General features: G+C 49.9%; 1 protein-coding gene across 10 annotated transcripts in view; it reads right to left on the reverse strand.

The window, feature by feature from the left end:
- The window catches only part of TRANK1 (tetratricopeptide repeat and ankyrin repeat containing 1), a 98119-nt gene extending 72682 nt beyond the window's left edge, over positions 1–25437 (reverse strand). The window contains exons 1-6 of one of the 10 annotated variants that reach the window (XM_047874472.1): positions 25310–25428; positions 19593–19861; positions 10145–10280; positions 9302–9404; positions 5336–5467; positions 1894–2020 (exon numbers count right to left, since the gene is read on the reverse strand). In XM_047874472.1, coding sequence (XP_047730428.1) covers positions 1894–2020; positions 5336–5466 — 258 coding nt within the window. In that variant the 5' untranslated portion in view covers position 5467; positions 9302–9404; positions 10145–10280; positions 19593–19861; positions 25310–25428. Of the gene's footprint in view, positions 1–1893; positions 2021–5335; positions 5611–5666; positions 6684–9301; positions 11116–15318; positions 15530–19592; positions 19862–25309 lie in introns of those variants that run through there. The other 9 variants (XM_047874473.1, XM_047874470.1, XM_047874474.1 and 6 more) reach the window with 9 other exon arrangements.
- Between the last annotated feature and the right edge of the window lie 1437 nt (positions 25438–26874).

Here is a 26874-nt window from a genome sequence, read left to right on the forward strand (position 1 = left end):
CTCTTTGATTCTCTAAAGGAATCCACACCAGGATCTATCATGACAACATTCTAAGATAATGAAAGGTGTCCACCAACTGGGTTCACACAAAAAGCAAGCACTTAAAAATTCCACTGAAAATCAAATCTCTGACTATTGATTTGTTTTCACCTTCATTTGAAACGTCATTAGATGACAACGAGAAAAAAAAGGGTTGGGAGAATGTCTGGGGGTTTTTTTGCCCAACCCAGTAAGCTGGATACAGAATTCTCCGCTTCTTTCCCTTCCTCAGATGTTAGTTTCTTTCATCTTTTATTTTGGTGGGGAGAGGAAAGGGGTTCAGAATATGCCACCCCAAAATATGGCACTTGGGCCTAAGGATTATCTTGAGCCCAAGGCATTTGAGATTCAAAAGATGTGGAAGGAAACCTTCCTGGAGCTCCCCTGATCTGAGTAAAAGCAGAAAGTCTACAAAATGAGGGCTGCCATAAATTTTCTCTCCCAGGGAATTTTTATGGCCATGAAGAAGACGGACATTGGCACTGAGCCGGCCCAGCGCTGCTAAACATTACTAAGATCACCCTTATCTCCCCTCTCATGAGTTTCCCCACGTGTGTGCATGTGCGTTCCCACAGTCTGCAGCCCCCGAAGTCTAAACCCCTCTCCTTTGTCTGTCCCGCCTCCACACTTTACCACTCTGTTAAAAATGTATAGGGGCGTCTGGGTGGCTCAGTCGGTTAAGCATCCGATTTCAGCTCAGGTCATAACCTCGCACTTCATGAGTTCGAGCCCCGCATCGGGCTCTGCTGACAGCTCAGAGCCTGGAGACTGCTTCGGATTCTGTGTCTGCCTCTCTCTGCCCCTCCCCCGCTCCCATTCCGTCTCTCTCAGTCTCAAAAATGAACAGATGTTTAAAAAAAATGTTTTTAAGGAAAGGCTGAAGGTAAAATAGGCAAATCCCTCCCTCGAGGATGGAGAACATGCAGGTCAAAACCCCTCGCCCCTTCCCACTGTTCCGTACACAAAATGCAGATCACTGAGAAGACCATACAAACTCCTATGTCCTGAGTGCCAATGACTCGAACCAAGGTCTCCTTAATCCTTGAAGCGACTCTGAGACCTAAGCAGCCACTCCCTACACAGTCGGGGAAAGGAAGGCTTAAGGAAGGAAACGCATTTCCTCCCATGCTGAAACCAGTCTGCCGCACAGCAGAGCAGCGGGGAGAAAGGCCTGTGCGTTTCTGACCTTGGAGCCTCGCCATAAATGGTCCGTATCACTCACGTGACACTTAATTGTCTGTGCCTCAGATGGCTCCAGAATGGCAACTCCTTTACGGTCTCCTCCGATTTTGCTTTTTGTCCTCTCCCCAACTTGACCGAGAGTTACTCAACAGCTGGGCTGGTGTCTCCCTGGCCTTTGGTTCACCCTGAGGCAGGAAGAACTCTGACAGCATTTTAGCTGCGGAAAACAATCAAATACTCATTTAAATACTCATTTACTGATCTTTGTTAACCCCTGGTGGGGGGGTGGGGGTGGGGGTGGATTGCTGGCCATTCGAACCTCCCCCCACCCCCATCCCTCCAAGGGAGCTGATTTCGAAGTAAGAAGTAATCGGTGCCATGTGGGTCCACCCAGCTTGCACCTGCAACACAGCTTAGCTCAAATGAAACTCGGAAACATCAAAGTACTCTTCAGACTACGAGTAGTGGTGAAACTACATCAGAGCACAACGAGCTCCACCTGCAAGGGCATTGCCACACCTGGCCCTCAGTGTTCCCAGTCTTCTCCAGACAGGCTCACACGCCCTACGGGCACCTGTGTAAAGTGCAAAGGATTGAATGAGATGCACTCCTCACATTTCCGTTTTAAAAAGAAGGGAGGAAGGAGGCAGGGCCCCCCAGCTGTCCCCGTACCTTCACGTAGGTTGGATCCCACTGGAGACATTCCTTGGCCGCCACAAAGGCCTCATTCCATTTCCCGAGGCTGTAAAATGCACTGGATTTGTTGCACAGCAGGACGGCCAGCTCCCTGGGGGGAACCCTGTCAGAAAGAACCAACCGGAGGTCAGGAGAGCCCGAGCCATCTTTCTGCAAATGCAGAAAACCACCTTCGAGGTCACAATTCTGGGGCTGACTGCCACCATCACCAGCTAAGGTCCCAATTACACCGATCACATCTGACCCTCCAGCCCCCAGAAACCCCGGGGCATTGGCAAAGTGCAACCACTCCCAAATCCTCTGCTCCTTTTCATGACAGACGTTCTCAACACCTTGGTTCTACCTCCGACTGATCTCCACGCATCTTTTCATTTTTTAGAGACCATTGGTGACGCTTCTGTGAAAATGGTGACTGGTCCTGGGGCGCTGGGGTGGCTCAGTCAGTTAAGTGTCCGACTTCAGCTCAGGTTATACTCTCACAAGTCATGGGTTTGAGCCCCACATCAGGCTCTGTGCCGACAGCTCGGAGCCTGCTTTGGATTCTGTGTCTCCCTCTCTCTCTGCCCCTCCCCTGATCAGGCTCTGTCTCTCTCTCTCTCTGTCTCTCAAAAATAAATGTTAAAAAAAAATTTTTTTTTTAAGTTAGGTGATGCAGATAAGCACAAATAAAAAGCAAAGTAAACATCACCTCTACAACTGCCCCATCGTCAGTGCTTTGTTTCCGGCTTCTGTTCCCTTAAGTTGAAGGGATGAGACCCCAGAGGTGCACAGAAGAGGCAGTGGGGCGGTCAGTGGGTGATCGATCAGCAGGGGCTGACTGCAGGTGTCCCGCCCACATAACCTGGGCCGAGCAGCCATCCACAGCTGCAGTGAGCACTGGCTGCCACTAGGGGCTCCCATGGCCCTGTTCTCCAGATTCGCCCTCGACCTAACGGGAGCTGCCCTCTCCCCGGGAAGTTGTGCCCCTGCTGCGGACTAAATTGTGCCTCTCCGTCCATATGTCGAAGCCCTGGCCCCCCCGTGTGATGCTATTTGGGGAAGAGGGCTTTCACCGGGAACTGAGCTGGCCAGCACCTTGATCTCAGACTTACCAGCCTCAGAACGGTGAGGAGTAAGTTCCTGTTGTGACTCCGCCCGGTCAACGGCATGTTGTTTTGGCAGCCCAAGCCCCACTCCTGAGGACAACTCCCCGGGGCCAGACAGCCTACAACCGAGGGTTGGCTGGCATGGGAACCAGAAGGTCAGCTCCCTGGCCCCAAAGTGGGACGGGCTCTGCAGTCCAGCTCATGCGCCAGAGCTCCCCAGGGGATCAGGCTGAAGCTGCCTCCAGAGGCCGCACCATCCCTGCTCGGAGCCCCTGCCCCTGCCCCATCCTCCTTCCCTCAGTCCCCTTCGCCTGAGAGCACTTGCTCAGCAAACCAAAGGCACCTAAATCCCTATGTCAGCCGGCAGCGGGAGGGGGGAAGAGTGGCAGGAGGGTTATGAGAGATAATAGGGGAGGGTCCGGGCAGGGGTCCCGTTAGCGGCCCCACGGTGCGGGGTCAGTCTACAGCCATAACCGCTACACCCGACTGCGTGTTTAAGAAAGTCAAATGCTTTGTGCTCGAGGCCCAGCTCTGACACCGTTCTGATCTGAGCCGGGAGGGGCAGAATTACAGGCCCAAATCAATGACACTCAACCCACATCCAGCTACTGGGGAGACACCAAGGTGACGGAAGGCAGGAGGTGGGAGCCGGGATTCAGTAATTTCACCCCGGGGCATTTCCCAGTACACATTTAGGCCGCAGGCACCCCACAAATGCCAATCTCGGCCTCCTCTACTGCAGTGGTCCCCCAAGTGTGTGTCTGGTGTGCCCCAAAACCATCTCAGGTGGCCCACAAGGTCAAAATATTTTCCCAACGATGGCAGGCTGAATAATAGTCCTCCAATAATGGTACCACTTGTTGGCCAAAGAAACTTTGCAGATGGGATTAATTTACAGATCTTGGGGGGAGATTGTCCTGGATCAGGATACAACCACAAGAGTCCTTATGGGAGAGGGACAGAGGGACGTGGCTGTAGCAGAGGAGAGAGTGACACGACGTGGCGGCACACTGGGAAGAGATGCTTTGAGGATGAAGGAAGGGACCACAAGCCAAGCCGTGCAGGCAGCCACCCAGAGCCGAAAGAGGCAAGAAATGGGTTCTCCTCTGCAAAAGACCAGCCCCACCAGCACCCCGATTTTAGCTTCGGGAGACTCATCTCAGCTTCTGACCGCCAGAACTATAGGATAATAAACGGTGTTTTCTGCCGCTAAATTGTGGTCATTAGTCACAGCGGTAACAGGGGACCACGCGTGTGTCTTTTTCACACATTCTCTCCCATGTGTGCGGGGAATCTTCCAGAGGCTACACGACACGTGGTATCAGTGGATTGAACGCAGAAGCAGATACGAGAAGTCGGATGCCTTCTGTGGGGACGGACATTAAAGAGGTCTGCAAAGGGGTGCCTGGGTGGCGCAGTCGGTTAAGCGTCCGACTTCAGCCAGGTCACGATCTCGCGGTCCGTGAGTTCGAGCCCCGCGTCGGGCTCTGGGCTGATGGCTCGGAGCCTGGAGCCTGTTTCCGATTCTGTGTCTCCCTCTCTCTCTGCCCCTCCCCCGTTCATGCTCTGTCTCTCTCTGTCCCAAAAAAATAAATAAACGTTGAAAAAAAAAAATGCATTAAAGAGGTCTGCAAAAATGAAAACTGGGCCAGCCACCCTTCTCACTAAATTTTCAGCTTTGGAAAACATACTTATTTTGCATTAGAATGTGTTACCTACGTTAACATATAATGGGCTTATTACTGATCTTTTCAATAGATGCTTAAAAACGTATTTTAAGCTTACCTCCGTTTTAAATTCAAATACAGACTCTACTGAAAGCTACACCCTCCACAGACAACAGCTCTTAGCTGTTAAGCGTGCTGCGCTAATAAAAATGTTTGGGAACAGGTCTCCTGAAAGCCGAGGGGGCAGAGGAAGGGGTGGACCTGAGTCCCCCTGGGGTACACACTGTAGCCTGGGGGTAAACATCCCAGATGATCAAGAAAGTGAGAGAGATGGCCATTGAGAGAGGCTGGGGGCTGGGATCGTCCCAGGAACTCAGATTCCCATAACCAGACAGAAGGGGAAATTGTGCAATGCTTACCAACAGCGTCCTATGTTTCACTTTCTATTTCTCCAGTACTTGGTATTCTCTGTGCAGTTTCTGAGCTCACAGCACAGAGCGGATAAATAGGAAGTGGGCGAGAAAGAAAACAGAAACTAGGCGGCGTGATAAGAAGTGAACACATAAGCGGCAGAGTGAGTTTCCTTCCATTTGCTACAAAAAAAAAAAAAAAAAACCCACAAACAAACAAGCAAACGAAAGATGAGGAGTAAATCCCAGCACTTACCCCCACGGATATAACTGCAGGAGAATGTGGATGGCCTCATCATACTTTCTGATGGCCAGAGAGAAGTTCCCGTTCTTAAGAACTTGGTTGCCAGATTCTTTCAACAGCTCAGCGTAAGCCGTGGGGTCCATCCTGCGAGCAGAGAGACAGGGGGGAAAGGCTGGTGGCCCGGCCGCTCTCCCTTCACGTCTGCATTGCTGACTGTGTGGAGAGGCACTCGGTTCATTCTGGCCCCACCCACCTGCCGAGCACATCCTGACAACACCCCTCACCACCAGGGGACCACACGGGGCTCCTGAGGAGACCGTTTCTTCCCCAGTTCTTTTCTGACCTCAGTGGCAGCAGCTGGGGAGGGGTGGGGGATTCCATTTATTCTGTGCTAATGGCCGGCCGGGCACTGAGTGGCGAGGCTGCTTCTGCCCGCAAGACGACTGACACCTGGCAGGTCGTGTGTGCCCGAGAAGCGGCGGCTGTTCCCAAGACTGGCACTGTTGTTACCTTCTTGTTTACCCACCCACCACGGCCCGTAAGGAGGCGCCGTCCCTGCTGTGCAGAGGCGGAAACTGAGGCTCCTGGAGGTTCAAGTCACCTGCCCCCGGTTCCGACCTGATGGCCAAGCTTCTGCTCCTGACCACTGCACCGCATCGACTATTGGCAGCAGCGAAACTCAGTGGATAGCCCTCCCATCCTCTTGGAAGGGGGGAAAGGTCTAGAGGCCCCCATATACGAGGGGTTAGGACACAGGGCCACAGCCACTGCCTCTTCCGCCCTCTCCCCTTTCTCAAACACTCTAATATAATCCCCAGAGTATTTGTCCCCGAGATTACTTCTTGCAGGTCGTACCTTCTGTCTTACTCGTCTTTGTCGCCCTACAGACTAGCATATGAGGGCCATTTAAATATTCATGGTGTAACAGATTGGAATGCCAAACCCAGAAGGTTGCCTGTTACTGATTCTCTCTGATGTGTAGTCGGAGACAAGCGTCCAGAGCCTCACCTGCCCGTGGACCCCAGGAGTGTTTGCTGAGCAAAGGTAGTAGAGAGGAGCTTGAACCCATAACCCCAAGATCAAGAGTTGCGTGTTCTACTGACTAAGCCAGCCAGGTGTCCCAACATGCCTCTTTTAGAAATAACTCCCCGGGGCACCCGAGTGCCTCAGTCAGTTAAGCGTCCAACTCCCGATTTCGGCTCAGGTCATGAGCTCACAGTTGTGAGATCGAGCCCCACGTCATGCTCCGACCTGAGCACCGAGCCAGCTTGGCATTCTCTCTCTCTGCCCCTCCACTGCTAGCTCTTTCTTTCTCTGTCTCTCTCGGAATAAATAAAAACTTTAAAAAATACTTCTCCACTGCAAGAAAAGGCCACAAATTTGTCCAAAATGTGTAAGGCTGTAAGCCCACGATTCACAGAGGAATACAAGTAATTTCTAAATATATGGAGAGTGAATAAAAAAGATCACTCTCACTAGAGAGCAAAGAAGTGAAGAATTACAGCAACAAGGTATCATGGGGAAATACTTAAAGAATTAAAAGAATGACCCCAAATGTCGGGGGCTGTCATATACCGCTTAGAGGAGAAATGTACTACATCACGGACAGATTCAGTCTTACAGATGGATGTTTGCCACAGTGAAATGTGGAAATAACTCTAAATGGCCTATGACTCGTAATGGATTTGAATCGGTTATAGAATACACATACTGGGGTGGGGGGCACCTGGGTGGCTCAGTTGGTTGAGCTTCTGACTTCCGCTCAGGTCATGATCTCACAGTTTGTAAGTTTGGGCCCCAAGTCAGGCTCTGTGCTGACAGCTCAGAGCCTGGAGCCTGCTTCGGATTCTGTGTCTCCCTCTCTCTCTGCCCCTAACCCACTTGCATTCTGTCTCTTTCTCTCTCAAAAATAAATAAACATTAAAAAAATTTAAGGGGCGCCTGGGTGGCTCAGTCAGTTAAGCGTCCAACTTCGGCTCAGGTCACAATCTCGCGGTCCACGAGTTCGAGCCCCGCGTCGGGCTCTGGGCTGATGGCTCAGAGCCTGGAGCCTGCTTCCGATTCTGTGTTTCCCTCTCTCTCTGCCCCTCCCCCGTTCATGCTGTGTCTCTCTCTGTCTCAAAAATAAATAAATAAACGTTAAAAAAAAATTTTTTTGAAAAAAGAAAAAAAAATTAAAAAAATATATATCCATATGGGAGAATACCACACGATTAATTAAAAAATCATGTTGTAAAAAACATTTAATGATTGGCTATGTTAGTAAATGAAAAGTACAGTCTACATAAATAGGTGTATAATCCCAAATTGAATTTTTAACACATATAATATATTGAAAATATGCCAAGGGGCGCCTGGGTGGCTCAGTCGGTTGAGCGTCCGACTTCGGCTCAGGTCATGATCTCACAGTTTGTGAGTTCAAGCCCCGCATCAGGCTCTGTGCTGACCGCTTGCTCAGAGCCTGGAGCCTGCTTCAGATTCTGTGTCTCCTTCTCTCTCTGCCCCTCCCCCGCTCACGTTTTGCCTCACTCTGTTTCTCAAAAATAAATCCGCGTAAAAAAAATTTTTTTTAAAAAGAAAATATGCCAAAATGAAACACCATTGAGATTAGGCAGGGTTTAAATTTTTCTTCTGTCCTTTTCTGAATTCCCAGCTGCTCTACAATGTACATTAATAACCAGAATATAAATGTTATTAAAATGAGACTCAGGGCTTAATTGAAGAATTCAAACACAAAACATTTCCACTTTATTTACAAATACAATAAAAACAATTCAGGTCAGAATTTTCGGGTTGTTTCCACCAACAGTGAGCTTTTAACGTTAGGTGAGCAAACGTCAAATGTATTCCTTCTCTTGTTTCTGCTTTTTCTCGGTAAAATGACGTCACAGGAAATAGGGGGATTGCCAGCCACACAGAAGGCTTCTGGCCTCTTTTTTTTTTTTAAGTTTTTATTTATGTATTTTGAGACAGATAGAGACAGCGTGAGTGGGGGAGGGGCAGAGAGAGCGGGAGAGAGAGACAGAATCCCAAGCAGGCTCCGCACGGTCAGCGCAGAGCCCAAGGCAGGGCTCAAACTCACGAAAGAGCGAGATCATGACCTGAGCTGAAACTGAGAGTCAGATGCTTGACCGGCAGAGCCACCCAGGCGCCCCGCCCCGGCTTTTGGCTTATTAGGATTTGTTAGCAGCCACGGTCTCATGATAGGGAAGAATGCTTTATATCTCTTCCTTAGAACACAGAGGGCTTGGTGGTTGAGTCTGAGCAACCGGGCAGTCTGTTTATAGAATAAATTGTTAAGTACAAATGGTAATGACATACAGTTGATGGCTAATACGTACCAAGTGCCTACTATGTGCGTGACATCAATCACGCCATTTCATTCTTACAAGAAAACCCACGAGGGAGTCATGACTGCATCCCCATGTGACACACAGGGACACTGCAGCAGAGAGAAGTTAAGCTACTTGCCACAGTGACACAGAAAGTCGTGGCACTACAGTGCACACCTAGGTGATGTGACCTTGAACTACAGTCTGAAAGGCCAGGACAGGGGCTCAAAGGTCAGCACCCAGTCAATCCCCAAGGCATGGGATGATTTGGCTGGCACCGAGCCCTCACTTCCAGGGTTTTTTTTTTGGTGTGATGAAAGCCCAAAGTAGATAGTCTCACAGCTGTGGTGCTGGCTGGCAGTCATTTTCACTGTGTCCCCATCAGGATTCAAGGTCCAGTTGTGGGGAGGTGTCATGGGCTGTCTGGCTACTATACCCAAGGAAGTAGAAATAAGAAAATACAAGTGCCCTCGGTAGATTTTTTTAAACCAGCAAGTCTGAAACAAAGCAGATTCAGGTTGTTGTAGCTTTTATTACTTGTTGTCTATGTACACATGAAACCCTGTAACTGACTTATAGGAATAGAGCAAAAACTTCAGACAGGGTTGGGCGTGGGGCCACTAAAATGGGCACAGGGAGGCTTTACCTTCATACGTCATCTGAGCACTAGAAATCTTGATAGCAAATTCACTTTTCTTGTTCTTGGGGTTTTTTTTTTTTCTTTTTTATGAAAATCCTTTCAAAAAACCCTGCAAAGACAGTCAATGATTTAAGACGAACCCTGGAATGCTGGGGATAGACAGTTCCGAACCAAGGCCAGGGGGAACGGTTCTTAAAACTGACTCCTTCCTACTCCCCACAGGAGAGAAGGTGGCCACAGACAGTCTGGGATAGAAATCCAAAGTCAGAAGTCATTCTGGAGATTCCAATTTGTTTTCTTTGCCCTTCTTTCTTTTTTCTTTTCTTCTCTTTTCTTTCCTTTCCCCCCTCCTCCCCCCGGGGGAAGGCTTGTAAATGCTGATGGGGAAGAGTAGAGGTTTTCTGGAGAAACTCACCCAAATTTTTTTCAAAAGGCCTGTGGAAAAGTATGAGGTGCTGGACCCAAGCTTTTTCTACCTGGGTGTTTAATTAGAACAAGAAAGACCAGATCACCGTGTCCACCCCGCAGACGTCTCACCAGCCTGCACCAACCCACCAAAGCCCAGCTCAGTGGCCTGCCATAAACCCCAGGGCTGTCCTAATCCAGCCAATCCCCTTTATCCAACAACTTTAAATGACTTCCACCTTAATTTATAGCCGCAATTACCGCCAACTACGTGTTCACCAAAGTCAGGATGGTGATTCGAAAACCAATGGACTAGTTCAGCTCCAAACCACCCTTGTGAAATTTACATCCTAAACGTAAATAAATAACAATCTCCCTAATATGTGGGGTCTCTTGACTGCTTTTAAAGCTATGCCTCTGTTAATGAAATTTTCACTTACTCACCCAACATATTCGTGCCTCTCAAGAGGATCTAGAACTTTAGATTACTCCAATGTTAATATTTACATGGAATTAACCTGGGTGAGGCACTGTCCTGGGCATCGGGGGTTTCGTGGTGAAAGGGCAACCACTATTTCACCTGCAAGAAGTTTATTGTCTGTTAGAGAGATGGACATAAAATAAATAACCACACAAATATTATAGCTAACGGATTGTTCTTCTGAAGCAGAAAAGTAGAGGGTAAAAGAAAGCTTATAAAATGAGAATATAACTTTAGAATGGGGAGGGCAAGTGACATGTAAGCCAAGCCCCAAAAGTGAGTAGTTGGCCCAGTGAAGAATAGGGCCAGGGGAACAGTATATGCAAAGGCCCTGAGCTTCATCGTTCAAGAACTGCCAGGGGGTGGGGACAGAAGTGAGGCTGGGAAGTAATTGGTAATTGCTGTAAGAGATAAATAATCTGGGATCATGAAGGCCGACCAAGGATACCAGAATTCATCTTAAATACGATTGAGAAAGCAGCCCTGTCCACTCCAACTTTCTATGATGATGGGAATGTTCTGTTTTGTACTAAGACAGTGGCCACCAGCCACGTGTGGCTATTACGCATTTGAAATATGGCTGGTACAGAAGAACTGAATTTTTTGTTTCAGCTTCACTAACCTTAATTTACACAGCCACCTGTGACCCATGGCTACCACACTGGACAGTACAGCACCAGAGGCTTTTGAGCTGGGGATTAACAAAAACTAACTCCATCATGCTGGCTGCAGGCAAGATGGAGAGAAATGAACCAGTGTAAGGCCCATTCAGGAGGCAGACACTCTCCATGGGACTAAAGGGCAGGAAGAGTCAACTCCAAAGCTTTTAGTCAAAATTAACCTTGCGTTACAGAAATAGGAGATCTAGGGGTCCCTGGATGGCTCAGTCGGTTATGCGTCCGACTTCAGCTTAGGTCATGAGCTCACGGTCTGTGGGTTCAGGCCCCGCGTCAGGCTCTGTGCTGAATGCTCAGAGCCTAGAACCTGCTTCAGATTCTGTGTCTCCCTCTCTCTCTACCCCTCCCCCACTTGCGCTCTGTCTCTCTCAAAAATAAACATTAAAAAAAATTTTTAAAGAAATATAGAAAGCTCTGGTTTCAAACACAAATGGATATAACAATGAATTAGTTTCCAGACACACACACACACACACACAGCCTCGCCCCTGAGGATCCATTCTGATGGCACTGAATCGAACGGTATAAAGTAGCCAATTTGGGGAAACACACAGAAGCCTGACAATGGATCACGTGTGACCGTCAGGGATGTGCCAAGTAGAAATATATTCTACAGGAAAAAGAGAAAAAAGGATCAAGAGAAAATCTCTAACATTTTAAAATATATTTACAAAACCTGTCTGATTTTTAAAGGATGATGCTAACATGGGAGTAGGCAGATGGGTGGGACAAAATAGAATATCCAGAAACAAATATATACTACTATCAAAGAACTCCATGTGTGACAGGGACGGATTGTTAATAGATAGGGAAAGAATGAATCACTTTGGTACAACTGGCTGACCATCTGGAAAAGAAGTTAAATTTCTAACTCATACCGTGTGCTAGGCTAAACAATGGACACACACACCCCCGCCAAATCTGCCCGCGCCCCAATCCCCAGAACCCGTGAATGCAAAAGGGACTTTGTATATGTAGTTAAGATTACAGGCCTTTAGACAAGGATATCATCCTGGATGATCTGGGTGAGCCCAGCCTAATCACCGGACCCTTACAAGCAGAAAACCTCTCTGGCTGGAGTCAGGAAGATGCCAGGGAAGAAGGCGGGAGAGATGTGGCACGTGACGTGGAACTAGGGAAAGCCCGGCCCCATCACTGACTGCCTTGCTGGTGGAGAGAAGGCAACGTCAAGGGGAAGGTAGGTGGCCCTGGAACCTGACGAGGCCCCTGGGTGACAGTCAGTGAGGACACAGGGCCCTCAACACTACAGCTGCAAGAACTGATCCTGCCTGCAACGTGAATGAGCCTAGAAGGCGATTCTCTGCAGACCTTCCTGTAAGAGCCCACCCAGCCAGCCAACACCCTGACCTCAGCCAAGCTGACCCAGACTTCGGACCCATAGACTGTGACACAACTCACTTATGTGGCCACTAAGTCTGTGGCATTTGGTACGGGGGCAATAGAAAACCAATACAAATCATATAATAAAATGCACAGCAACACAAAGAACCTCAAAAATATGATGAACAAAAGAAGCCAGACTCAAAAGAGGATACACTGTGTGATCCCATGTGGATGGCGTTCTGGAACCGGCAAATCTCAGAAATCAGAACAGCGGTTGCCTAAGGAGGGAGGGCCACTTTTGCGGGGAATGGAAATGTTCTAGATTTCGACGGACTGGTGGCCACACAGGTATATATACTTGCGAAAGCTCACTGAATAGTGCACTCAAAATCTGTGCCTTTTATTACATGCAAATAGCTCATTTAAAAAAAATTGAGGAAAAGAAACCATAAAAGCAGTAAGAGAAAATGTAGGGACACATTTTAGATCATCTTCAGCTGCTCTAGGAGGAAATTTGGGAATACTGAACCAAGTGACACATCCACACGGCCTTTGAGCTGGCGATTCCATTTCCGGAAATCAATCTCACAGACTGATTGCACACACTGGAAATGGAACATGTACAAGATTATTCACTTGTCAACCTGTTTGTAATTAGAAAAGACTGGGACCAGCATTAATGCCCATTGACGGGAGACTGGTTTAATAAATCACAGTGCAGCTCCCCACCACAAAGTCTTACAAAAGTGTTTAAAAAGAAAGAATGAGGAGCGCCTGGGTGGCTCAGTTGGTTGAGCGTCTGACTTCGGCTCAGGTCATGATCTCACAGTCTGTGAGTTCGAGCCCCGTGTCGCGCTCTGTGCTGACGGCTCAGAGCCTGGAACCTGCTTTGGATTCTGTGTCTCCCTCTCTGCTGCCCCTCCTCTCCTGCTCATGCTCTGTCTGTCTGTCTCTCTGTCTCTCTCTTAAAAAAAATTTTTTTAGGGGCGCCTGGGTGGCTCAGTCGGTTAAGCGTCCGACTTCAGCTCAGGTCACGATCTCGCAGTCCGTGAGTTCGAGCCCCGCGTCGGGCTCTGGGCTGATGGCTCAGAGCCTGGAGCCTGCTTCCCATTCTGTGTCTCCCTCTCTCTCTGCCCCGCCCCTGTTCATGCTCTGTCTCTCTCTGTGTCAAAAATAAATAAACGTTAAAAAAAATTTTTTTTAATTTAAAAAAAATTTTTTTAAACTATGAGGCTGATCTAAGTAAGAGGAAGCCATGTCAAGATGCGCGATGACGTGAATAAAGCAAACTAGAGAACAATTTGTAGAGCAACTTGGAAAGCTCAGGGCCATATTTGTGTATGTGTGTACGCTCGATCTACTGGGAGAAGTTCTGGAAGGCCTTAAGAAGCGAACAAGAGTGGCTATCTTTGGGGAGTAGGTCTGGGAATGGGAAGAACATTCCCAAACTATGATAGAATAAACTTCTGTTGACTTCAGTCACCCACTTTGTGGTAATTTGTTATCGCAGCCCTAGCAAACAAGTATGACACCCTCACTGAATATGCTCACAGAATCATATAAATAAAAAGGACTTAATAAAGTGACACTATTAGGCTAGTTTCCAGAGCAAGGAAACCAAGGCTCAAAGATTTGGGGGCCTGACCACAGTCACAATGTAGTGAGCACCAGAGTTCAAACCTGGGCTTCTCTCCTGGACCCCGGCACCCCGGTCCACACCACCTGTTGTGGGGGCAAAAGAGCCAGGGCCAGAACCCGGGTCTTGCCCCTGGTCTGTGAAGGTTTCGGTTAACGGTACCGGCCATGACAACCTCCATAGGTTATTTGAGTGTAATCCCTGCAACATTTACAGAACCTTTGCTTTGTTTACCCAGCAAAGAGAAAATATTTGGTAGAAAACACAGCCCTGGTATTTGCCTGTTTCCACAGGGGATCCCTGAAATTACCAGTCAGTTAAATAGCTATAGCTGAGAAAATCGGAGGTTTGAGGCCTTGGATGAGGGGAGAGAGGGGGTCAGCACTGCAACATCTGAAAACGGCCCCCAACTTTCTCCTTCTCTGCTGTGATTGTTCCTTCGAAAAGAAGGGTCCACACTTGCTTACCGGCCTTGATAAATCCTTGTCTAACGTGAAGCTGTGAAGAGGCACGAAATGGGCACGCTGCTCTCCTTTCCCCCCTTTCTAGCGAATGAAAATAACAACGATTCAAATTGCTTAGGCAAAAGAAGGAAAGTTCTAGAAGGCGGCCAATGAACCGACGTGAACGCACTCTGGGACGGCTGCGTGGCTCACCACAGAGGCCTTCTGACAGGAGGTGTGAGGTGCACAGAGGCAAACCCCGGCCCTCACACCTGTTCTATGTGCCAGACCTGCAGGCCAGCGTTCCCCGACAGAACCTTTCCCTGGGACTTTGAACCTGAACTTTGGGAAGCGCTCCTCTGGTAGTGGCAGCTGAGGCAGGAGGCTCCAAAGGGGTACAGCCTTACCCCCACCCCGAGAAGAAGCCACTCTGGACTGAGAGTGGACAGAGAGTGGAAGAGGCAGAAAGAGGGGCTCCCTCCACATTCCCCTGCCTCTTCCCTAGTTACTGAAGTCATGGGCCACCTTCTAGAACTTTCCTTCTTTAACCTAAGCAATTTGAATCGTTGTTATTTTCGTTTGCTAGAAAGGGGGAAGAGCAGCGTGCCCATTTCACGCCTCTCACAGCTTCACGTTAGACAAGGGTCTAAATCAGGGGTGTCCTGCCTCCACCCCACTCCAGACATCTCTAGTCACAGTATCCCTCCCTGCAGGGCTCGACGAGGCCTCAGAATCTTTCCCTCCACACTGACCCTAGGAGGCACACCCTGCCCCAGACGAATACGACGTGCCATTCCCAGTTGCACACCAAAGATTTGGGCCAAAAATCAACTTGGGCATCTAAGCACGAACACACACAGTGCCGTGACTAGGAAACAACAGGCCGAAGACAAGTCAGCTGTTCCCCACCTCAGCATACAGCTTCCAGAAGAGCTGTCCCCAAGTCTGGCTCACACACACCCTCCAGAGAATTCTTCCTCGTCGGCCTGGGTTACTACAGTATCCGCCTTGTCACCCTCCCCTTACCCCAGCCTCACCCGACTCCAGCTCGGCCTCCTCGCCGCCACCAGGGAGATGGTCCCCAAATCCATCACATCGCCTTCTGTGTGGGGTTAAAAAGCCTCCAGGATCGGGGCACCAGGGTGACTCAGTTGGTTAAGTGTCCGACTTCGGCTCAGGTCATGATCTTGCGGTTTGTGGGTTCGAGCCCCGTGTCGGGCTCTGTGCTGACAGCTCAGAGCCTGGAGCCTGCTTTGGATTCTGTCTCTCTCTCTGCCCCTCTCCCGCTCCCGCTCTGTCTGTCTCTCTCAAAAATAAATAAACATTTAAAAATTAAATAAATAAATAAACATTAAAAGGAATTTTTAAGTGTACCATCATATATGAAAATAAATTCAAAATGAATGAAAGACCTAAATATAAGACAGGAAACCATCAAAATCCTGGAGGAAAAAACAGGCAACAACCTCTTTGACATCATCCATAGCAACTACTAGATATGTCTCTGGAGGCAAGGGAACCAAAAGCAAAAATGAGCTCTTGGGACCTCATCGACCTAAAAAGCTTCTGCACAGCAAAGGAGACAATCAACAAAACTAAAAGGCAACCTACAGAATGGGAGAAGATATTTGCAAACAACACAAACGACGTATTGGATACAATCGATACAATCTTGTAAAGATACAAAATCTATAAAGAACTTTTCAAACTCAACACCCAAAACATAAATAGTCCAGTTCAAAAATGGGCAGAAGGCATGAATAAATATTTTTCCAAAGAAGACATACAGATGATTAACAGACACATTAAAAAGATGTTCAACATCACTCATCATCAGGGAAATAGAAATCAAAACTATAATGAGATATCACCTCACACCCGTCAGAATGACTAAAATTAACAACACAGGAAACAACTGATGTTGGGGAAAATGCAGAGAAAGGGGAACCCTCTTACACTGTTGACAGGAATGAATGCAAGCTGGTGCAGCCACTCTAGAAAATGGTTTGGAGGCTCCTCGAAAAGTTAAAAATAGAACCACCCTATAATACAGCAATTGCACTACCACTTACCCAAAGGTACAAAAATGTTGATTCAAAGGGTTACATACACCCTGCTGTTTATAGCAGCATTGTTGACAATAGGCAAACTATGGAAAGAGCCCAAATGTCCACCAACTGGTGCATGGATAAAGAAGATGTGATCATGGTAATTGGGGCGCCAGGGTGGCTCAGTCATCTCAGCATTCGACTCTTGGTTTTGGCTCAGGTCATGATTTCATGGTTCATGGATTCGAGCCCCACCTGGGGCTCCATGCCAACGATGAAGGGCCTGCTTGGGATTCACTCTCTCTCCCTCCCTCTCTCTGCCCCTCCCACCTCTTCTTCTCAAAATGAATAAATAAACTGAAAGAGAAAAAGAAGACGTGATAATACATATACAACGGAATATTACTCAGCCATAAAAAAGGATGAAGTCTTGCCACTTGCAAAGATGGGGATGGAACTAGAGTGTATTACGCGAAGCAAGGTAAGTCAGTCCGGGAAAGACAAATATCATACGATTTCACTCCTAAGTGGAATGTGAGAAACAAAACCAATGAACACGGTGGGGGGGGGGGGGGTGAGAGAAAGGCAAACCATAAAACAGACTCTTAACTATAGAAAACAAACTGAGGGTTGCTGAAGGAGAGATGGGTGGGGGATGGGCTAAATGGGGGATGGGCACCAAGGAGGGCACTCGTTGGCATGAGCACTAAATGTGGCAGGTAAGTGATAAATCATTACATTCTACACCTGAAACTAATATTACACTGCATGTTAACTAACTGGAATTTAAATAAAAACTTGAAAAAGGAAAAAAAAAGGATACCATGGAGCCAAGGGTATCTGGGTGGCTCAGACAGTAGAACATGTGACTCTTTGATCTCTGGGTCATGAGTGTGAACCCCACATGGGGCACAAAGTTGACTTAAAATTTTTTTAATTAAAAAAAAATGTTGGGACGCCTGGGTGGCTCAGTCGGTGGAGTGTCCGACTTCAGCTCAGGTCACGATCTCGCAGCTCTTGAGTTCGAGCCCCGCGTCGGGCTCTGTGCCGACAGCTCGGGGCCTGGAGCCTGCTTCCGATTCTGTGTCTCCCTCTCTCTCTGCCCCTAACGCACTTGCATTCTGTCTCTGTCTCTCTCAAAAATAAATAAACATTAAAAAAAATGTGTTTAATGTCTACGTGTACCCTCCACCGCCCCATAATTTCACAAAATAAGGAACATTTTAACTCCAAAAAAAAAAAAAAAAGAAGGAAGAATGTAAACTCAGACTAAAGAATGCCATTCTTGAAAAAGGATGGGCCAAGGTCTTTGCATCATAGGCTTCGATAGTGTGCAGATGGTGTGAGCTTTGAGAGACAGACATTCCAAATTCCCAAAACCACACCAGGTCTCTGAAAGCGACTCAAGAAATATCGCTGCACGCAAAGGTGGCTCAGTCGCAACTCCTACTTCTGAACTGGAGTCCTGGACTCTCGACGTCCCTCCCACTCAGGGGCTAGCGGTGGGCACGGTCTCTCCTCAGTGTGCGCACAGATCGGCACCCTTCCATTTTGCTGTTTGAATGAGAGCAGCGTGAGGTAACATCGGCTAAAATTTATTGAGCACTTACTACGTGCCGGGCCCCGTGCTGAGACCTTCTCCGGCATTTTCTCACGGAACATCCCTAACGGTGTTAGTGAAGGAGGTGTAAGTATTATCCTGGTTGTACACATCAGGAAACATTTTTGATCAAGGTGAAGGGATTTCTCCAAGCAAGGTACAAACCCAAGTCTGCTACCAAAAATCTGTGTCCACAGCTCCTCGGGGAGATGGATGTAGGAAGGGTGAGGGTGACCGGGGAAAACATAAAGGACGGCCTTCAAAATTGAAATCAAATCCAGGAGTGCCTGCCTGGCTCAGTGCCTGGCTCACATGCAACTCCTGATCTCAGAGTTGCGAGCTGGAGCCCCACATTGGGTATAGACAGTCCTTAAAAATACGGCACCTGGATGGCTCAGTCGGTTGAGCATCCAACTCTTGATTTCAGCTCAGGTCTCACGGTTCACGGGATCGAGCCCCACATCGGGCTCTGCGCTGACAGCACGGAGCCTGCTTGGGATTCTCTCTCTCTCCCTCTCTCTCTCTCTCTCTCTCTCTCTCTGCCCCCCTCTGCTCATGAGGATGCGCTCGCTCGCTCTCTCTCTCAAAATAAATAAACTTTTAAAAAATAAATTGAATACAATAAACTCTTAAAAGAATGAAATAAAATCCCCGTAAAAGCGAACCTGAAGGAAACTGAAAAGCGAGCACTCCGTACTCTGCTTCAGGACAGATGAGGGAGGTAAGCATCGGCCACCACAGGTTGCTTACAACTCCTGACCTGGCTTCTCTGCCAGAATAACTGCCATATTCCCCTCACGGGGGGCACCTGCTTGTGAAGTCAGGAGCAGCTCCCGAGGAAGCGACAAAGCCCTCCTACGACAGCCCTTGAAAAAAGGTGCTTTCTGATTCAGAGAGGGCTCAGTTTGAATACTCACAGCCCAGTCACCTCCTCCCCCAGGTCCACCCCCAAGCCTCTCCGCAACCACAACCGTTCAAATGCTGATTAATGGCCTCCATTGCACCTCCCGTCCTCAAACCACAGCAGTCTGCTTCCCCCTCAATCTGGAAGGCAAGACAAACCCTGCAGAGAGGCTAAAACACCATCTACTGCAGCGTGGGGAGGGTCTGGAGGTGCCCAGGAGCGCCTCATAAACCAGTCTCCCCCAGACAGGGGCCCCTGAAGGACAACCCCATGAAAGGGAGGTCCCTTAGCAGCACCGGGACGAGCTGAGTTCTAGCTCCCGCTCTAACACCAGCTGACAGATTCCTAAAACACAGGGCCTTGAACTTGGCCTTGAAAAAAGTCTGAACTTTGGCCAGGCTGAACAATGTATTCATCCACAATCTCAGCCTTCTTAATAAAAACACAGAACCATGTACACACATGCACACACACACGCACACACTTTCCACGGCTCTTAAAACCGTTTAGAATAAACTCTCAATAGCTTAGATTCCCATTCTCAGCCTCTCACACACACCACCTTCAACTTAGCTTTCCAGCATTCTCCAACACTTCGCCTGCCATGCTGTAGCCACACGACCCCAGATTTTTCTGGCTCCCTCCTTCTCCCATGCCTCTGCAAGGCTGGGGCACGTGTCAGAGGAGAACATGAGGATACGAGGGTGTCCTCCTCATAGGAAAGAAAGGCCCAAAACGTGGGATCAAGTCACACGTTACCTGGTACCACATGAGCCGAGGCCTCGGTTTCCATCCTGGAAAACGGGGACAGCATCACCTCTCTGACGGGACTCCCTGTGTCCTCAGTCAGTCAGCACAAATGAGTTGAATGCCTACTGCGTGCCAGGCACTCTGCTGGATGCCTGGGATATGGGGCTGAGCGTAACCGGCCAAAACACTGCTGCCCAGAAGCTTACGTTCTGCTGCAGGGACATCTGTCAAATGGGTATTGCTCACAATCCTTCTGTGAGAATCACATAACGGAATATCTGAAACACACCAAACATAGAGCCGGGCTCCAGGTCAACCGTTATTATCCTTGCTAGTATTCTCTTGACGGTTAGAGTCTAAGCCCTTTTGTTCAGTATTATTCTTACTAAGAAGCTGCTTCTTTCACTTGGACTGTCCCTCTCTCCCTCCTGGCCCCCCTCAATCTGCCTGCTGGAAGTTCTCTCGTCTGTCTAGGCCTGGTTCAAAAGCGGCCTCCCTTACTTCCTCCTGGGAAGGATTCAGGAGCTGGGAACTGTCTCGGGGTGCTTGTCTACGTCTCCACTGAGGTCTTCTCACGGGTCTGCCCGCCGTCAACTTTGTTCTATCAGCACGAGAAGCACCTGTGTCTCAGCTGTTTCTATCCTCCATAGGCCAGTGCGGGGTCTTCAGTTATATGAGAAGAACTGACTTGCAAAGAGGTAAGAGGTAAAACCCCGAGGGGAGAAGAAAGGGCTCATCAGAGAGAAAGTCTAAGGGCCAATCAGGACCCTTAGACCCTGGCCAACAAGTTTAGACTTGAGTGAGCCCTCAAAGTCACCATATTTTGAGCCTCCAGGGAGAGGGGACCCCAATGGGCTGAGGGATGAGCTGGCCCAAAGGTGACCAAAGGAGAGCACCCTGGAGGCCAGAGCTGGATATGACTCAAGGCCGTGACCCGAGTACTCTGGTCACAGGGAATCAAATTGCCCGGTATGGCACTGTAATTCTCCATATTTTCTGCATTGTCGGGCAGTGGCATGGTTTCCCCCCAGATAGCATCAGCGTCTTCCAGGCTTGGCACTCGTGTTCCCTTTCCCAGCGCTGCCCCACGGATTGGAGGACCCAGCGCTTAAAAAAATTCTCAGTCGAAGTGTGGTTGGAACTTCAAACACAGAGCCAAATTCGCACCTGTCCCGGCTCTAACAGACACACAGGGAGTGAGTCCCACCAGCTAGCCAGGCCCGCAAGAGCTCGGGCAAACATGTCATGGTGAGGGCAGGTGGGCACTGATACTGACCGGACAAAAGATGGAGTCAATTCGGCTAAACTGGTGTCACATGTAAGGCTCGTTCACCTGTCCAAATATTCAACAAGAAACAAGGAAACAAGGCAGTGCTCACTCATGAATGTTGAGACCAAGAAAAATGTCTGGTCAGGCAGAACAGACGAGCATTGCTCTTGGTTTGGGTGCTGTGACATTTGCAGGTTCTGACGTGTCTGTTCACCTCGTTCAATAGTTTTTGAGTTTCAGCCTGAATGTTCTCCCCACCACTGCCACCGTCCCCACCATCAGTCTCTGCCGCAAACTGAAGTGTCATCTCTGCTGAGGAGACTGTCCATTTCCCCCAAATTCCTCTTCCTTGTAAAGATTTCTTCCACCAAGGATTTGTTGGCCTTGAAAACTTCAGGCTGCACTCCAAGGAAACTTGTTACAAAAGCCATGAGCCATACTCCTGAGACCAATATTGCACTGTGTGCTAATTAAAATGTGAATTAAAAAAAATTTGTAAATAAATCAAATAAATTAAGAAGTAAAAGAAATTTTAAAACGTAGAAAGCCATGAGCCCACCGTCAGTTGTGTCACTGACTGGAAAACCAGAGGCAAGCCAGTGACTTATGGGCTCGACTTCCCAAGGTGGGGAAAGGTAACAGAGAGCTTGTTCCTCAAGGTCAAATGAAACAATGCCACGCTCTTGACAATGGCCGGAGGCCCAGGCCCCAACCTCCACGTCAGTTCTTGAAAACATCCACAGAATCACTTTACCTTCCTCAAACTCGGGACCTAGGGGTTCCACTTTGGCTACTAAAAGATTCTGCAGAACTATACGATCTCTCTTATATCTGGGATCTTTAAAAAAAAAATGTTCAGAGATACAGAGAACAGATTGGTGGTTCCCAGAGGTGGGGAAGGAGGATGGGAGAAATGGGTGAAGGGGGTATAAATTTATTAAATAGAAAATTAAAAAGGGGCGCCTGGGTGGCTCAGTCAGTTAAGCGTCTGGCTTCAGCTCAGGTCACGAGCTCCCAGTTCGTGGGTTCAAGCCCCGCATCGGGCACTGTGCTGACAGCTCAGAGCCTGGAACCTGCTTTGGATTCTGTGTCTCCCTCTGTCTTTGCCCCTCCCCTGCTCACGTTCTGTCTCTCTCTCTCTCTCTCTCTCTCTCTCAAAAAATAAAAAAAAATTTAAAGATTTTAAAAAAGGAAAATTAAAAAGAAAACATAACTGATTTAACTTTGCATCTCTCTGGAGAAAAGATTTTCATTTATTTTTGTTTTCCATCATTCAATTCACTCTGAATGTAACACCCATATGTACAGAATGCTGTTACCCGTTCTATGAATAGAAAAGGATTCAAAGATATCTAAGACACAGCCTCCACCTTCAACACAATTTCAAATCTCAATTGATAATTAATGAGGTTATATGGTTGGCATATGACAAATCCCAAAAATAAATAAATAAATAAATAAATAAATAAATAAATAAATAAGCTAGCCCTTAAAATAGTGACCAGGGTATGGTCGATGTTCACCAAATGTTTTGAGTAAATAGTAAATGCATAAAATGATTTTTACAGCATTTATCTTTGGTATCTAGAGAGGATAAAAGGTGGTACTATAATCCAGAAAATTTCTTTGTGACATTTTCCCAGTGGCAGCTAAGGCTTTAAGAGGAAAGATGGAGTCACACTTTAAGTGAATCTAAAGTAAAAAAAATAATAATAAACTAAAATAAATTCAGCAGCTATGGACTCCAAAACCAGGCCAGGGTCAGGGGGAAGGGCAGTGATCTTGAGAGATGAGAAACAAATGAGGGAGAACCTTACAGTTGTCACAATTTATTGCCAAAAAGCATTTCCTGAGTCTAGCAAATGCAGGGGAAACCCAAGCAAAAAGAAGAAGAAAAGGAAAAAAAAAGAATCTTCATCCCAAGAAGCAAAGATAAAACGGTAAGACGGTATATGCCTGCATTTGGTAGGGACCCAGGAAACAAATAATCAGCAAAGAGGAGTTTGAGAAGTCCACAAGGGCAAAGTCTCTATTCGGTCCTTGAGAGTCAAGGGCAAAGTCTCTATTCGGTCCTTGAGAGTCAAGGGCAAAGTCTCTATTCGGTCCTTGAGAGTCATGGGCTGAGAAATCAAGACAGTGGGTGTTCAATCCCAGGGCTACCCTTCATTAGCTGTAATGACTAACAGGTGATGGGCCTCAGTCTTTCCATCTATACAATGTTCATGGCCCTGCCCCTAACACTGCAGCTGTGGAATTCTGGGCAGAGATGTTAAGGATCCTCTTTTGAATTTATGAATCCAGAATTTGAGGCAGCTTTGCAGCACCCTCCTTCTTTGTTCCTTCACCACCCCAAAAAAGGCCTCACGCCAAGGAGACATTACGCCCCTATCTCTCCAAAACTTAACCAAGGCTCCACTGGCCTCCATGGCAGGTGGCAAGCTCCTTGTGGACACACAGAACCAGAGTAACTGGAAGCACCCCTTGGCCTGCCTTTGTAGATGCTAGTGATGGGAACCACACAGCCATGTCCTGTGGTACTCTCAGGACCCAGGTATGAATTTCCTTACTCCAGTCTGAACTTCAGCCTCCTTCATGTCTCCTACACCAACTCCCCCCTCCCAAAGTTGGTTTCTCCGCGAAATGCTGATGTTCTCCTCAGCCCTAAAGAGGGCCTGCAGTTGCCCCCTAAAACTGGTTAGTCGATCACAAAATCAAGTTCATGGATTATGACTAGCGTTTTTAAACAGCAGAAAATAGAACAAAATAGAAAATATCATTGTGCCCCACCCTGTAGAAAGAATAATATACTGTAAAGTCCTTGTTGCAATCTTATACTTGTATATATGGGGGCAGGGGTGGGTCTGGACTGTGGATCTGGTTTTTAAAAAAGATGGGGAGAGTCGCCTGGGTGGCTCAGTCCTTTAGGCTTCTGACTTCCGCTCAGGTCATGATCTCTGGGTTTGTGGGTTCCAGACCAAAGAGGGGCTCTGTGCTGACAGCTCAGAGTCTGGAGCCTGCTTCGGATTCTGTGTCTCCTCTCTCTGCCCCTCCCCCATTCACAATCTCTCTCTCTCTCTCTCTCTCTCTCTCTCTCTCTCTCTCACACACACACACACACACACACACACACACACACACACACACATTAAAAAATAAAATAAATTAAAAATTTTTTTAAATGGGGAAACCCACATCCTGAGGCAGTGGGATCCTACTCCAGGGGGTGAATGCCACACATACCTCTCCACGCCCTGCAGAGGATACAGGAGCCAGCAAAGGTTACTTAGAACTCAGTCACCCAGCCTGCAATTCTACAAAACAGACTAGACTGGAAAACAGTTGAAACAAACTTCTGACTCTCCTACTACGATAGCCCTTTCACTGAGACACAAAACAGGATACTCCACCAAAGACCAAGTCATCCGGGTAAAAGCTTTGCCTCAAAAAGGCTCCTGGCACCCGGGAGGCTCAACCCCGGGGAGCGGAGGAGAGCCTGGGCGTTGGGAACGCAAGGCCCTTTGCTCCCCGCTCGTTCTCCCTGCTAAGGATCCACCGACAGAAATCGGACCGAAAGCAGCTGGGCTGGGGGCTAGAGACCTCAGAGCCCCCCCCCTCCCCCTCTTTTCAAAAATTTCCCCTTTATTTTCCAAATTGCACACCTCCCTAGAAATTGTCCCGGGGAAGCACGAAGGCTCTCGGGCTCCCCCAAACGCCTCCGGCCGGGCGAGGAGCCGGCCGGCGCGGCGCACCCAAGGGAGGCGCTATTCCAGCCGCGCCGCGGGGCTCCGAGGGGGCGCGCAGCGCGGGGGGCGGAGAGCGCCTCCCGGCCTCCGGGCTGGGAACCCACGCCTGCCAACGCTCGCCAGCGGAACCCCCCCCCGCTTCTCGGCCGCGGGGCCCTGCTGCTACCCCCGCCCCAGGCGCGTTTAGCCGAGGATGGAGGACCGGACGGCCCCTTGCGGGCCAGCCGGGCTCCCGACCGGGCGGGCTGGAGACGAGGCCTCCCGGGGCGGGAATCGCGAGCCTCCTCCCGCAGCGGGGGGGGGGGGCGGCCAGCGCCGTCCAAGTTCCCGTAAATCCCGCCCCTCGTCCGGACCTGCCAGCCCCGACTGCGTGCCCCGGAGGCGCGTCCGCCGGTCCGCGCCGCGTCACCGGCCAGCGGCCCCGGGATCCCCCCGCGGGAGGTGGGAGGTGGGCCCGGGAGCCGCAGCTTGGGCGCCCGGGTGGGAACGGGGCAGGCCGCGCGCCGCCGCGGTCCCGTCGCCGCGCGAGCCCTCGCCCCCCACCCCACCCCCGGGGCCGGAGCCGCCCCGCGCGACAGGCCCGGGTCGCCCTCCCCCCGCCGCACGACCGCTCGGGGGTCGCCAGCCCCAGCGCGCCGCCGCTTCCCGCCGGGCAGAGGCGCTGGGCCCGCAAGGCCAGAAGCGCTCCCCGCGTTTCCCGCGCCGCTACGCACCTAGCTGCCCGCGGGTCCCACATGGCCGGGGCCTCCGCCGCCGCCGCCGCCTGGGGGGCTGCTTCCCGGGTCGGGGGGGGGGGGGCAGGGCGCGGCGCCGAAGCCCGAGAGCCGCGGCCCCGGGCGCGGGCGGCGGGAGCGGCGGCCGCGCGGGGGGCCCCTGCCGGCGGCAGCGCGGCTCCCGGGCCGCGCGGAGGGGGCGGGGGCGCGGGGACCCCGGCGTCCGGGCTGTGTGCAGCCGCAGACCTATTCCAAGTTTCCACGTAGTTGCGAGAGCCCGAGGACTGTCACGTGCACGTCGCCGCTGGGTGGGAGGGCGTGTTTGTCACCGTGTTCAGAGGAGGCGTTTCGGTGTCTCCCATCAGGCGTGCGAGTGCTCCAATGGGGTGGCTCCCGGCCGCCTTTGAAAAGCGAGGGCTTCGAGCCGGCCGCCACGAGGGACCGAGCGCGCACACGCGCCCCTGCGACACGTTTGGGTCCTCGGGGACTCCTGCGTTCTTAGGCTGGGCCCGCCTGGATGGTGGGGTAAACCGAGCACACGGTCAGCTGACGGCCCCAGCCCGCCTCCTCTCTTGCCTCCCGCCCCCTCCAACAAAGAAACCAGGGACACCAGGCTCAGGCAACCAACACCGCGCCCACTGGCTCCCACTTCGTGGTCGCCTTGGGCAGTCACTCGTTGGCTGTCTAGCGCTGTGTGCTCGGGCCTGCATTCTGGAGACGCTGGGCATTCAGGGACCAGGGACAGGGACCCTGTCCCTGGGAAGAGGCCAGGGACACCCCCGACGTCTCCACGCTCACAGCCGCGTTCGTTGTACTTGCCCAGGAGTGCGCCTCTCACTACAGGCGGAATGGCAGGGAACCTCCTGGAAGGGCAGTGATGACTCAAAGAGTTAGAGACAGTTAAGGTGACTGCCCTCTATCCTTCGGTTGTCATGGGCGCAACGGGCTGCACAGCCTCTCGACCACCACTCGGGTTTGGCCCCCAGCTTGTCTGGTACGGGGATCACTTTGCCACACACCTGGGGTTTGGCCCAAGCCGAGAGCGAAGCTCACAGCTCCTCTCTTGGGTCAACAAGGCTTTGCCTGCACAGCCACCTGGTGATTCTCTGATCAATCCGGGCCCACCACACTGGGCAGCCCCGTGGCAGGGAGGAGAACACCACAGAGTTTTCCGAGAAGGGCAGTACAGCTTCCAATGAGGCAGGGAGGATTTGGTGAGGCACGGACATAGCTAATGCACACAACCCGTGTCCTTCTCTGCGCTGTTTCCTCTGAGTCAAAAACTAGCCTATCACACCTGTTGGGATGACCACTGGGTGTTGTATGGAAACCAGTTTGACAATAAATTACATTAAAAAGAAAACTAGCCTATCAGTGTAGCTAGTGGTCTCTTTGCTTCTAGAGTCTCAGCCCCTCCCATTTCTTCTGTCCATTCATCTTCCGCAGATGTCACATTGCATTACTTCCAGTTCAGAATCCTTCAGTGGCGCCCCATTGCCTAGAGACCAGATGAGGTAGCTGGGCATTTGAGACTCTTCACGATTTTGCCCTATCCTCCCAGTCTT

Source organism: Prionailurus viverrinus, chromosome C2, assembly GCF_022837055.1.
Source record: "Prionailurus viverrinus isolate Anna chromosome C2, UM_Priviv_1.0, whole genome shotgun sequence".
NCBI classification, from domain to species: domain Eukaryota; kingdom Metazoa; phylum Chordata; class Mammalia; order Carnivora; family Felidae; genus Prionailurus; species Prionailurus viverrinus.